This window comes from Hevea brasiliensis, chromosome 16 (assembly GCF_030052815.1).
Source record: "Hevea brasiliensis isolate MT/VB/25A 57/8 chromosome 16, ASM3005281v1, whole genome shotgun sequence".
NCBI classification, from domain to species: Eukaryota; Viridiplantae; Streptophyta; class Magnoliopsida; order Malpighiales; family Euphorbiaceae; genus Hevea; species Hevea brasiliensis.
Window position 1 is genome coordinate 70,176,374 of NC_079508.1, and position 14,642 is coordinate 70,191,015.

Genomic DNA, 14,642 nt, shown 5'->3' on the forward strand with positions numbered 1-14,642 from the left:
TGATTGATTCAGAGTTGAGCTGGGCTCCCCTGGCCTTAGATTTTTATAGTTATCAGGTTGGGTTAACCCAAATAAAAAATATAATATGATATTTTATTTTCTTTTATTTGCATGATGGGCCTCAGTTTTAGGCCCTGATTGTGGATTTGAGATTAGTAAGGTTTACTACGGGTCTCGGGAGCTTTATGTCCGCCCAGGTTCAAGTGCTGGTCCGACCTATGGGTTGGGGTCATGACATCCTTGTTCTCATATAAGCCACATTACATAACCGATACGGGATCCCGAAGGACCAGCCTCTGGATATACTAGAACCACTCACTGACCTCAACCAGAGCCACACCAGGATACTCAACCTCACCTTTTGTTTTCACTCAAGGTCACGCCTCTTTTTTTTTTTTGTCGAGAGATAGATACACACACGGCTCAGTGACGAAAATGGACGGTTGTTAAAATCATGGCAATTTTAACAAGATCCTTATTTCCATATAAGTTACATACACACGCTATCACAACCGATGTGGGATCCCAAAAGACAAAAAAAAAAAAATCCCCTCAAGGGAAGAAAAGCAACACAAAACAAATAAAATAGTATAATATAGGTAAAAAGTCTATTTTAATCTTTAAAATATGGGTCAATAATCATATAATTTTTTAGAGTGTTTCGAGATCTAAATAAAGCATTTAAGTTAAAAAAAAGAATCCTTCAAATTAAAGTAAATAAATAAATAAAATAAGCCCTTTTACTATTTTGGGGATAATTAAACCTTCAATCCTGCATATCATATAAGTTTTTAGAGTGTTTCGAGATCTAAATAAAGCATTTAATTTTTAAGAAAATCAAACAAATCCTTTAAATTTAAAATAAAATAAAATAAGCCATTTTACTATTTTAGGGATAATTAAACCCTCAATTCTGCATATCTAATTTGCAACATTCTAATAAATTGTACTATACCAAGAGCAAATTGATAAGTTATATTTTATCGAATGATTCAAAAAACTTCTCCATGGGTTTAAGAAACTAGTGTAGATAAGCTTATTGAACCATTCTTTAAAAAATAACTTATTAATCAACTCTAAAATAAGTAGATACTTACAAAGATGTTGCAAATCAGATATAAAATATTGTTTATGAGGATTCTGTGCGCTTAAATATTTTCATGCACAACTTTGACTAAATTTATATTAGAGATAAATTATAATTCAATATTTTTTTTTATCTATTTTTAAAGTTTAAGGGTTTATTTGTCCACAAAATAGTAAAAAAGCTTATTAATCTATTTTAAAAATATAAAGGACTTATTTGATCCTTTTAAAAATTAGAAGGCTTAATTGGTTCATGAAATAATTTAAGAATTTATAAAACTATTTAGCATAATTTTAAGGGTACAAATATGCCTTTAAACCATAATATATTAATATATCCATAATATAAACACATTTTATTTACTTTATTATTAAAATCAAGTCATCAATATTAATGCATCAATTATTTCCTTTAAAAGGAAATAAATATCATTTTATTGCAATACAAATAGGACTGGAAGTGGTATTCACGGCCAACAATCGTAGAATTTAATATCCATCTTGACCCTGTAGTATGCTGGAGGAATGAAAGCATCACTACTAACCGTTGCAATTCCTCAATGCATGAAAAACTCTCCGGTACCTCCCACGATTGAAATATCCCTAACAGCAGCCAAAGTGGGATCAGCTCCGATGAAATTAATGGTACCTATTTAATCGGTGCTATTAAGGACAAATGAAAATGCCAGCCAAGCAGTGAAGGTGGTCTTGTCATCGTATGGGTACATGCCTTGCGCTCTACCAACTGGTGGTGAGTGAAAGTTGTCGTCTAGGGTAATGGGGTCATTATGTTACCAAAATGAAACTGGCTTGCTAATGTAGTTAAGTTTGCACCTGCTGGTGCTGCCACAATAGCAGAAGTTGCATTAGCTGCATTTGTTCCATCGTAAAGATTGTCATGAAAGCACATGACAAATTCCTTGCACGGTTTGTAGTGCCGCTTCTTCTTTCCTGCATAGGCTGAAGATACAGCAAGGAACATGAAGATCAGAGAAACAATCTTGCAGTTTCTTGCTCTCATTGTTTTAATTTTTATTTTTCCTTCCTAAAACTTGATGAGTTATAATGATAAGCAAGTGCTAGTAATTGTGGGTTCGGTCTATGCTCAAGTTCTTATATATATAAGATCTTTCTTGGATCTTATGTGGAGTGTGAAAGCAATACACGTTCTTATAGCTAAACTTTAGGATTAGGTTTTCCTAAACAACTTCCTATTTAATGAGTAATAAATAAATGTTAATTACAATGGCTAATTAAGCTTTACGAAGAATATTAATGTAGGGAATATTTTAATAAATTGAACATGGAAGCCAGCCAACGACCCTAGAGGCCATGGGGGGATCTAACACCAGCTTAAAGCAAAATCAATTTCTGATTAGATTAACAGTGATTACGCGTTCAATAACTATATATTATATTTACTCGATGAGTTTGCCACAAATTTTATATTAAAATTCAATTCATTTTCTAATAAAATTTATGTATTTGAGGTAAATTTTAAAGTGATATATTATTATATTCATAAAATAAAAATTCATTATTTTTATTTATAATAAAAAATAAATTTTGTTATAACCAAAAAAGTCTTGGTCTTTTCCAACTTGTGGTGGATGATATTATTGCAAGTTTCATTCCTATGTTTCCCTCATTTACTGGTGAAATTAGCTATTTCTAACTAATATCAAATCTATCCTACAATTTAGATTAATTGACCCTCTTTTTATTAAAAAGCTTCACATATGTATGTATATTTATTTAAAATATACTCTTCATAAATTTAATTATTGAACTCTATCTTTAATAAAAGTTAAAATTGAGTTACTTATTACTGAATTATGATAGCTCATTCTTTTTTTTTTTTTAATGAAAAAATTGATTAGATTGGCTCAATTCTATCATATTTAATTTTTAAATATTAAACTCTTAATATTAGAAAATCAATATAAAAATTTTATTTTTGATATGCATATTTTTCTACATATATTGATTTAAAAAAAAAATTCTAAATTCACCACTATTTCTTCAAGAATTAGTAATCTTCGAGGATCTTTCTATTCAACCTTTTATTAGGAGTGATATTTTGCCACTTCATGCTTCATAAAGGATACATAATTTTTCCTTAAAAAAGAAAAAGCTGAATTCTTCCAATTTTTCTATATAATTTTCATTTCTTTAAAAATGATTACTTAAAATAATTAAATTATAGTAATTATATGCTTTTTAAATATTCAGAGATCGACACTTTGATAATTAATCGCAATTTTTATTCAATCATACATGCAAATTAAATTGTACTAAAATTGACAAACAATAGATCCCATTACAATCAAGAGCTGATGTATACACTTAAGTTACATGTATGATTTTACCAACATTCATAGAATTTGATATCCACTCGGAGTCTAAAGTACACTTCACCTTCAAATGCATCGGTCATAATAGTTGCAAGTCCTCGCTGCATGAAAAAATCTTCGGTGCCTCCCACCACTGAAATATCCCTAGTCTTTTCCATAATCGGATGGGTTTATGGTGCCTTCATGATGTGTGCTATTAAGGGAAAATGAAAACGCTAGCCAAGAAGTTACAGTGTTCTTGTTGTCTTTGGTAATGGGTCATCAAACACTACTATGTCACCAAAATGAACTGGGACTGCTAATGTGGTCAAGTTAGCACCTTGTGATGCTGCCACAATAGCCGAGGTAGCATTAGCAGCATTCTTGCCACCGTAAAGAATGTCATGGAAGTGTAAGACTAATTCTTTGCACGGTTTTTTACCAAAAGGGTATAATAAAAAAAAAATTACACTAAAAAAAGAGTAAATTTGAATTTAATTATAAAAAAAAAGTGAATCATGCTGAATTAAAAAATTTAAAAGCGAAAAGCTAATTATAATAACATTTTAAGCATCTTAAAATGCTATTATTCAATGTTTAAATAAAATAACATAATTAAAAATTTTAAAGTGGAAGTTGAACGTTATTTCACTTTAAAAATTTTAATTATTTTATTTTATATTTTAAATAAAATATAAATATTATTTTAATAAATAATATTATAATAATAAATATTATATATTATAATATTTTTATTATAAAAAATTTTTTTTTTTTATTTTAAATTAAATTAAATTTTAATTAAATAAAAAATTATTTTAATAAATAAAATAATTAAAAAATATAAAATAAAAATTAGATGTTACTTACAGTAGGGTTCAGTTTTTAATTTAAATATTTTAATTATTTTATTTTAAATTTTAAATAAAATATAAATATTATTTTAATAAATAATATTATAATAAATAAAATTATATATTATAATATTTTTATTATAAAAAAATATTTTTTATTTAAAATTAAATTTTAATTAAATAAAAAATTATTTTAATAAATAAAATAATTAAAAATTTTAAAGTGAAAGAACGCTACTTATAGTAGCATCTAGCTTTTACTTTAAATTTTTTAACTATTTTATTTTGTTTAAATAGTGAATGCTATTCATAACAGCATTCAGACTCTACAAATACTATTATAATTAGCGTCTCGCTTCCATATCTTCTACCTCAATATAATACACCCATTTTTAATAATTAAATTTAAATTTATCCTTTTTTAGTATAAATTTTTTTTTTTGTATTACACCCCTTTGCTAAAAAAACTTCGGTTTTTTATGATGCTTCTTCTGGCTTTGCGTAGGTTGAAGATACAACAACAAGAAACATGAAGATGAAGAGAACGATACTCCAGCTTCTTGCTCTCATTTTTAATTTCCCCTCCTAAAAGTTGATAGAATGATGATGAACTAGTCAGCCAGCTACTACCCTAGCATCATTAATTGTAAGTTCAATTTGCATATCTTGAAGTCCTTATATAAGATGTTTCTTGGATCTTCTGTGGAGTGTGAAAATCTTGCTAGTTGCACTGATTCCATTGACCATGGAAAAAATATATATGAGATCATACACATGTTATAGCTAAACTTAGCCTAAAGTTTCTCTTAATTAATTTTTAAGTACTTCTTGTTATATCGGTGAGTTTTAATTTAATTAATAGCATTAAAATCATCTCAATAATTATAAAATCTCAAATTTCAGTTTCATTTGAAATTAAATGAGCTAAAGAAATATATAGAGAGAGAGAGAGAGAGTTAATTAAGGACCTTTTGTATTGCGTTTGAGCACTTAAAAAGCTGGTTAAGATAAAAAGGCGCATTTTTTAAGTGTTTGGTTAAGTTTTCAAACCCGTGTTTTGGAATGCTTTTCTAAAAATCAATCACTGCATTTGACCGGACAGCAGTTTTTCACTTTTTAGTGTACAAAATTGTCCTTCTCAATTTAATATAGTTACAATCATACCCATACCCATACCCATACCCTTATATATATACATATATATATATAATTTATTAATTGTGTAAAATGCTCATACTTTTTAACTAAAATATTAATTCGATGAACATTTTATCTAAATTTAATTTATTTTATTAATGTAAGTTACTATTATTTCACTAATTAAACAATTTTAAGTTTAAATACATATCAAATTGTTGTTTTTAACTTAGCAATAAATTTTTTTATTTTATTGCTAAATAAATAAACTGCTTTTCCAAAACAGTAGTTTTATGAAACAACAACTAGTTAAATTTTAGCCTTAAGCTTCTCTATATTTTTTTTAGAAAAAAAATTTAATTAATTAAATTCAAATCAAGTTTAAACCCGTAATCTTATATTTTTAAATATTCTTTCACTACAATTCAACTAATACTCATTTAAATTTCGATATTCGTAAAAATTTTATTTAAATTTTAAATTTAAATTTCGATATTTGTAAAAATTTTATTTAAATTTTAAATTAATTTAAGAGCTAGCATACATTATTTAATATGATAAATTATACAATTTATTTAATTTATTATAAAACGGTCATCATATATTTATCTTTTAAATTCATGATAAATCGAATTTAGATAATTAAAATTTTATTTTAAAATCTAATTGTGAATAAACTATGGAGCTTGTAGGAAGTTCATTATTGTATTTTTTATGAGAATTAAGTTCTTCCTTTATATATATAATTTTAATTTTTAAATTTTATTTAAAAAGATAGAAATTAATCTAAAATAAGGGCAATAATTATTATATGGTTTTTAAATATAATAATTAATTTAGCCTAAAGTTTCTACAAACTTCTTGTAAGCGTAGATTTCTGGGGTTGAGTCTTGAGCGCAGATTGTTTTGCCAGTATACAGTAATGGGGTCATTAAACACAACTAAGCCTCAGTTTGACATTGTAATTGATTGGCCAAAAAGTATTTTTTCGAAAATTATAATTTTAAATATTATTAAAAACTTTAGTCATTTTTTTAACAAAAATATATTAAATTTAATTTTCAATTAATTTTTAACATTCATTAATTAATATATTTAATTAACGTATTTAAAATCTGCAGCTTTAAAAATAATTTTAATTTTGAGTTCGATATTTCTATTTACATTGATTTTGATTAAATTCAAATATTAAAATTTTTTTAAGGAAAAAAAATAAATTTTAACTTGAAAATCGAATTCAATGACAAAAAACATTTAATTAAATATAATATATATCAGTGATCCAGCTGGAAATATAGGAAATCAAAATGGATTAATTATATGGTCATTTTAATTTAAATTTTGATGATGACGATCAAGTGGTGGCGTGGTTTCAATACAAGGTATTTGTTGCCTAGAATTAAACACCTAAAGAAGATTAAAATTGTTATATCCTTGATCAAACTCCAAATAAAGGCCAAACATATATACAGTTGTCAGTTTAATTTCTTAATTGCCTTCATTTGATTGGAATCCAACCGATACAAGAATTTCCAAACTGTTTCCTAGTAAAATTATCAGCAATTGTCTGGAGTTAAGATTAATTTGGAATAATCATGAGTGAACCCTTGTATTCAAAAATTAATAGGGAAATTTGCAATTTTGTTCTTTGGGTTTTGCCTTATATTATACTTTAATATATAGATTTTAGGAAATTCAGTCTCTAAGTTTTATCATCTTACACTTTAGTACTTAAATTTTGAAAAATGAATTATTTCCTTTAATTTTAATATATAAAACAATTTAGTCTACATAATTTTAATGTTTACAATAATTTTGCCCATTGATAGAATGAATAAGTTGTTATATATATTAAAATTATAGGGACTAATGTGATATAGTGCAAAATATAGAGATTAAATAATTAATTTCTTAAAATTTAAGAACTAAAGTGTAACCATATTGTAAATTTTCTAAATTAATATTGGAGTCTGGAGACTGTTAATTTATGGCTGAATTTCAACTTACTTCTCTGAAGGTTGTAGTCGGAAAGAATAAATTAATGGTTTTTGTTTAGAATAAATTAATGGGTTTTGGTGAATGCATAAATATGCATAATTAAGTGGTGTAATATGGTCAAGAAGTGGTCCTGTACATTGTTTAAAAATTAAAATAAATTTCATGCTTGATTACGATTTACGGCTCCTTGTGCAGTTGGGCTAATGAGTGGAGTGCCGACAAACTTTTCTTGATGAAATTCAAGATTTGGTTCAATCTGAAGAGAACTTGATTAATTCTGGAATATTAGATTGGATAAATCATGCCAACTTCTATTGTTATTACTCTTTTACACATACGAAACAAAACCAACCAGAATTTGCAGGGTATGCTAATGATAAAACACTAGACTTCCGTAAACTAATAATTCAGTAGTTAAGTGCTTGCTTTTTCTAATGCAGAATTCATGATCTACCAAAGAGAAAAAAAATTATAGAACACTAGACAAACTTTCTTGATGAAATTACAATAACAAGACAATATAGACACTCTAAACCTCACAGCTCTATATAGACGACTCCAATACCAAGCTTATGGGTTAGTAACCCATTTTATTTTTGAAATCCAAGAGAACAAATTTGTCTAATGGCATTCGTACAACTTAATATCCATCTTAAGGCGAAAATATTTGATGCCTTCTGTGGCATCGGTGTGGATAGTGGCAATCCCTCTAGACAGGAAAAAATCTCCTGTCCCTCCAACAACTGTAAGATCCCTAACCTCTTCATTCATCATGTCAGCACCCATGATGTTGAGAGTACCTTTATGCTCAGTGGAATTAAAGACCAAGGTGAAGGTAAACCAGGCATTATAAGCTGTTTTCTTATCATAGAAATAGAACCCTTGTGCTCGTGCAACTGGAGGAGAAAGAAGGTTCCTGTCTTTGGTCACAGGATCATCAAAAATAGCCATCATACCAAATATGTAGTCCCCAAGCTTAGTCGCATTTGTGATTCTTGCAGATGTTGAATTAGCTACATCTTTTCCATCAAACAAGATGTCATGGTAATAAAGCACAAGCCGCTTGCAAGGTTCTTGATATTTCAGAGAATTTTTGTAGGCTAGATGTAACACCCCAAATTTTATTATTTATGAGTATTTTTGATATTTTAATTTTATTTAAATTTTAGGAATTTTTTTGAGATTTTTCGGATTTTAAAAATCGGGTTCGATTTTCCGAAAATATAAACTTTGATGATTTTTAAAAATTAATTTAAAGACCACGTGGCAAAACTAAAAATATATTTGGAGTCTACGTATTTTTCTCGAGTTTTACGGAATTTTTTCGAATTTTGGACCTCGTTTTGGTCCCGAGGATAAAAATTTAAAATTTTGTATTTCGAATCGAACCGGCCGAATCGAACCGGACCGGATCGGACCGGTCGAATCGAACCGACTCCCTTTCCTTTTTCTTCTCCCGCGCGTCGTCCCTCTCTTTTCTCTTTCTTTTCTCTCTCCTCCCCTCCCCTCGCTGCCGCGCTCGCTCGGCCAAATCCGGCCGATCCGCCACCGATTGGACCGGGTCTTGTGTCTAAAATCATCTACTCGGCGAGCTTTCCATAGACACCAAGAACGCCAAATCCATCGAGCGGTTTGTCCGATTTTTGCTCGGAAGATTTTAGCCCATTTCGACTTTTGGGTTAGATTTCTCAAACCGTGAATCCCACGAGGAAACCGAGGCCACCAGCACGCTCCATTCGTCGAGAGCTTCGACATAAATTTCGAATTTTTCCGACACCGTTTTTGGTGGGTCCCACGGAACTTCGCGGTGTAATTTCGAGCATTAAATGAGCTTAGAAAATTCTGAAAAATTTATGTGCTAACCCCGTGTTATGGGCTTCGTAGGTATCCTCGATTCGCGAAATTCGGCGATTGACGCAAATTTCGGGCCGGACGTGACCGGAAAAGTCTCCGAATTGGGCCGAGGTTTTGGCTAGCCCCATTGTCGACGCCCCGGCGCCCCCAAAGTCGGAATCGGCAAAGGTAAACCCGAACCTAGTTTTTACGTAATTTTCTAGTGCTTAAATAGGATTAAAAATCCATAAAATATTCGTGGTAGCTTAGAAAATTACGATTCTTTTTGCAATAGCTTAGTAATATTGCTAAGGACCGCGGGGCAAAGTTTTATAATTTTTAGAGCTTGTTTGGGCAGTTTTTGCAAAAATGATCAATAATAAGGACTAAATTGAAATTTTGCGTATTGTGATGGATGATTGATTTGATGGGCCCAGGAGGGGCTGTGTGATATGATTGAACTGTTGATGTATGGATTGTGAGTATAGAAGTGCGTTTTTTTAGCCCTTTTGCAGGTTGGGTAGGTCCTAGGTATAGGGGGGACTCTGCCGGATTTTCGGCACGACTTAGGACGTAATTGGTCTTTTCTTTGTTTGTATTGAGTCAGATTGTATTAAATAAATGTAATATGATTGTCAGGTGAGCCGGGACAGCCTTCTTCCTCCGCCCAGCCGCCACAGTAATTTGTCGTCAAGTTTGTGAGTAAAATATTAATTTTAATTGTAATTTCGATATTATTATATGTTCAGCATGCCCATGCATCACTTATATGCATATATTTATTTAGTTAAACTCTAGGCACGAATTATGTTGCATTCATAATCATAATGTGCCATGAATGTTGTTGTGGTAATTTGGAGCGAGCGTGCGTTGGCGTGCGTGTGATGTGGTGTGGACTATGGATAGGACAGGCGATCACGCTTGAGTAATTCGGGACCCGATCCTTCGAGGGGTAGTCACGCTTGAGTAATTCAGGACCTCGATTTGGTTATTAAGTGGAAGTCCGAGCTTGAGTAATTGCACCGAGTTGGATTTAAGAGAGTCAGATAGGGATCACTCCCATATGTTATGATTGATACTACAGGTGTGTGAGTGCTCCAAATTACCTTTTGATGTTATGATGTGAAAATGTTGTGTATGTTGCATTTCACTCTACAAAGTTGCATTAGTTTGAGATAGTTATAGAGATTATAGTTAAGATTGATATTTTACTCTGAGTCGAACGCTCACTGTTCAAAAATTTTGGAGGATATTTATTCTGGGTTAACCTGCTTTTATACTTCGCAGGTTGTTTATCGATATTTGTGTAATTTTATTTACTCTTAGAATTTCCGCATGTGTTAGCAGTAATTATTTGAAATTGGTCTGTAATATTATATTCATGTTGGACCTGTAAACTTAATATTTTAAGTCTGTTTGATGGATTGGATGAGGGAGCTGAGCTCCCATTTATTATTATGTTGATGAGTATGTGGAGGGTGAGCTGAGCTCCCCAATGAATTGTTTATTGTGTTTACAGGTCGGGTGAGTCGAAAACTCCCCGTTGGAAAGTCCATTTTATGGCCGGACTCTGTCCGTTTGTTTTCTTGATATTGGGCCCAAATGGGCCTTAGAGTTGGGTTAATGAATAGTTAAGGCTTACTACGGGCCTCGGGGGCTTTAGGCTAGCCCAGGTCCTAGTGCCGGTCCGGCCCATAGGTTGGGTCGTGACACTAGAACTGATTGAGATGTAAGGAGAAAGAACAGAATGAAACGGGATTTCCCTGCAAGGTTTCTCATGGCAGGTGTTTGTGCAGTGGTAATGGTTGTGTATACTTGTGTTGCACAAAAACCATGCATCCTTCTTCAGCTTTTATAAGGTGGGTTAAGCATTGACTTCAACTAATCATGACAATACTAAGAAAAAAAAAAAGTAAGCAACTTGTGCCTTCCCCATTGAAGTATTAGATTCCTGCAAAGTTATATGCAGAAGACGACACATTGAATTTAGTTTCTAAGGAAGAAAGAAGTGTTTTAGCATTAGAAATCTTGCATTACGTTCATGGAGTTGGTTTATATGATTTAATAACTCGCGACAGGATTACTATGGATCAACCACAGTTTGTATAAATACAGGGATTTAATCTTCATTTTTCTGTGAAAAAAAGATGTAAAAGACAATTAACAAGTCGATACATCTCTCTTTTTTTAACTATAATATAATATAAGATAATGTTAAATTCAAAAAATTATAAAGTTTTATATGCATTCTTTCTCAAATTTATATAAAATTTATTATACATATTTAAAAAATGACTCTAGTTATTTGTGAGTGTTATTCACTACTTTTATGTACCGAATATATTCTATAATTTTTCGTTAAATTCACTTGCAATGTCGTTCAAAATTTTTTTTCCTCATAACCACATATTGCTCTTTTTTTATTAATAAGAACAGCCAGATCACTAACAAACCATCAAAGAAACCAACAGGATTACAAAATCAACACAGGAAGCCAGCACAAACATGTAATTCAACTATGGTATGGCAAGTAAAATATGTCATTATTATTAAAGAAAAAGAAAAACTGCCAAGACCAATATAATTTTTATACTATATAATTCAATTCATTTAACAAAGCTTTAACAAAAATATTAAAATATTCATATTAAAAGAAAAAAAAATGCTAAAAACAATATATTTATCCTTACTTGCCATACCATAGATGAAACTACTTGCCATACCAGTTATAATTATATGAATATTGTTTTTAGCATTTTTTAATTTTCTTTTAATATGAATATTTTAGTATTTTTGTTAAAACTTATTAAATGAATTGAATTATAAATTATAAAATTATAACGTTCTTAGCAGTTTTTTCTTTTAATGATGACATATTTTAATATATTGAAAAAATAAATTCTAACCATATATTCTTTTCAAATATAAAAATTAATTAATTACATTAAAATTTGCAAATTTGAAATTTTCAAGAACACACTTATAAATTATAAATCTTTTACCCTTTTGTCGTATAATGAATTGTAATGGATGATTGGTGTGAGTAGGTATTGATTTTGATGATAATGATCAAGTGGTGATGTGGATGGAATATAAGGCATTTGTTGCCTAGAATTAAACACCTAAATAAGATTAGAATTGTTGTATCCTTGATCAAACTCCAAATGAAGTCCCATATACTACACACTATATATATATATATATATATATATATATATATATATATATATATATATATATATATATATATATATATATCATTTTCTTGGAATCCAACCGATACAAGAATTCTTTGGATCAAAGACTGTTTCTAGAGTTGATTTCCCAAGACCTGTTTCCAAGTGACATTATCAGTAATGGTCTTAGCTCAGAGGAGGTGAGATTGATTTGGAATAATCATGAATGAACCCTTATATTAAAAAAAATTAATATTGGAGACAAAAAGGGCTAGAGTCTGGGGTGGATGAACCATATTTTTATTTCTTTCTGGCTGAAGCTATTATCCAAATGGGCAAGTTAATTTCAAGAACTAGGTTTAGCTATTTGGAGGTTTGTATCCGGAAAGAATAAATTAATGAGTTTGGTGAATGCATAAATATATAATTAAGTGGTGTAATATGGTCAACAAGTTCTTCTGTGCATTGTTTAAAAATTAAAATAATATTCATGCTTGATTACGGCTCTTTAGGGTTCAATCTGAAAAGAAACTTTATTAATTCTGGAATACTAGCAACTTCTATTATTATCAATTTGCACAAAAATCAAAGTTTCTCACGGCAGGTGTTTGTGTAGTGGTGGGGATGGTTGTGTTGTTCAAAACCATGCATTGTTCTTCAGCTTTTATAAGGTGGGTTAAGCGTTGACTTCAACTAATCATGATAATACCAAGAAAAAAAAATACACAACATGTGCCTTCTCAATTGAATTATTAGATACCTGCATGCGCAGTCGTTTGCAGAAGACGACACATTGAATTTAGCTTCTACGAAAAAAAAAAGGGAAAAAAAAGCGCTTTAACATTAGAAAATTTTGCATTACGATCGAGCAAGGAGGTGGTTTATATGATTTAATAGCTCGATTACTATGGAGCAACCAGAATTTGCTTAAATCAGTGATTTAATCTTTATTTTTCTATGAGAAAAAGGTGGTAAAAGGAAACTAACAAGCTAATACATTGCTCTTTTTTTAATATAGGACTACGTGAAATTTGGAAAATTATTAAATGTCCTGTGCATTTTTTATCACATTCATGCAAGATCCATTATCCTTATCTGAAGAATAATCCCACTTATTTTTACGCGCTCTATGCATTATACATACATGGAAACATAATCAATACATGAATTTATCCAACATATTATAAGAAATTATTAGGTGTACTCAGTGCACATGCACCATTTCTTACAATTATGTGAGACTCATTCTCCGTATTATAAAAAAGCTCACTTTTCTGCGAGAGATGATACTATTTCTTAATACTTCCCATATATCTAATAATTAACCACGTATTACCAATCACATGACGATAGTGTATACAATACAGCAACATTATAGTATCCTACACAAGCTTCCTTCGATTGTGATATTACAATCACAATACAATCACACGAATACACACACCAGTTTATTCATCAAATCAAAGCAAATCTGATGATTCTAATTATAACATTCGTACAAATTAATATCCATCTTGAGAAGAAAGTAGTAATCCCCCTGAAAAGTATCGGTCTGAATTGTGGCAGTCCTCTAGCCATGAAAAAGTCTCCCGTCCCTCCAACCACTGAAAAATCCCTTGTCTTCTCCATCATCAGGTCTGCTCCCATGATATTAAGAGTACCTTTATGTTTCGTGGAGTTAAAGATTATAGGCAAACCAGGCAGTGTAAGTAGATTTCATATCATAGAAATAGAACCCTTGTGCTCGTGCCACCGAATGAGATTGTAGATGGTTGTCTTTTGTCATAGGATCATCGAAAACAACCAGCATACCAAAGTTGAAGTTGCTTACCTTGGTTTAGTTGCAGCAGCAGATGTTGCATTTGCTGCATCTGTCCATTGAAGAGGATGTCATGGTAGTAAAGCACGAACCGCTTACACGGTTCTTGCTGCTTAAATGACTTTTTGTGGGCTAACACTGATTGAGAATAAGATACAAGGAGAAAGAAGAAAACGAAACAAGATTTCACTACAAGCTCTTTCATGGCTGAATTTGTCTTGAAAAAAACCATCCTCTTACAGTTTATATTTAAGTGTCAAGGATATACCAATTATAGATTCTGCTTTATCACATCATATCACAGTCAGGGAACTATAATTTGTCTTTTGTTTCTTGAAAATTGCATGTTCCTACCACCAATTATGCCAAAGAACTCTCATGCAAAGTTACAAAATCTTCTCACTTC

General features: G+C 30.4%; 1 protein-coding gene and 3 pseudogenes across 1 annotated transcript; all 4 read right to left on the reverse strand.

The window, feature by feature from the left end:
• Nucleotides 1-1,553: 1,553 nt before the first annotated feature.
• Nucleotides 1,554-2,107, reverse strand: LOC110656177 (disease resistance response protein 206-like; annotated as a pseudogene).
• Nucleotides 2,108-3,451: 1,344 nt separating this feature from the next.
• LOC131174564 (disease resistance response protein 206-like) lies at nucleotides 3,452-4,843 on the reverse strand (annotated as a pseudogene).
• A 3,186-nt stretch (nucleotides 4,844-8,029) lies between these two features.
• LOC110656201 (dirigent protein 5-like) lies at nucleotides 8,030-13,552 on the reverse strand. Its single transcript, XM_058138504.1, has 4 exons — nucleotides 13,487-13,552; nucleotides 13,178-13,223; nucleotides 12,519-12,572; nucleotides 8,030-8,508 (listed from the first exon to the last, which is right to left on the reverse strand). The coding sequence occupies exons 1-4, from the start codon at nucleotides 13,550-13,552 to the stop codon at nucleotides 8,030-8,032; spliced, it is 645 nt and encodes a 214-aa protein (XP_057994487.1).
• A 345-nt stretch (nucleotides 13,553-13,897) lies between these two features.
• On the reverse strand, nucleotides 13,898-14,441 carry LOC110656178 (dirigent protein 5-like; annotated as a pseudogene).
• Between the last annotated feature and the right edge of the window lie 201 nt (nucleotides 14,442-14,642).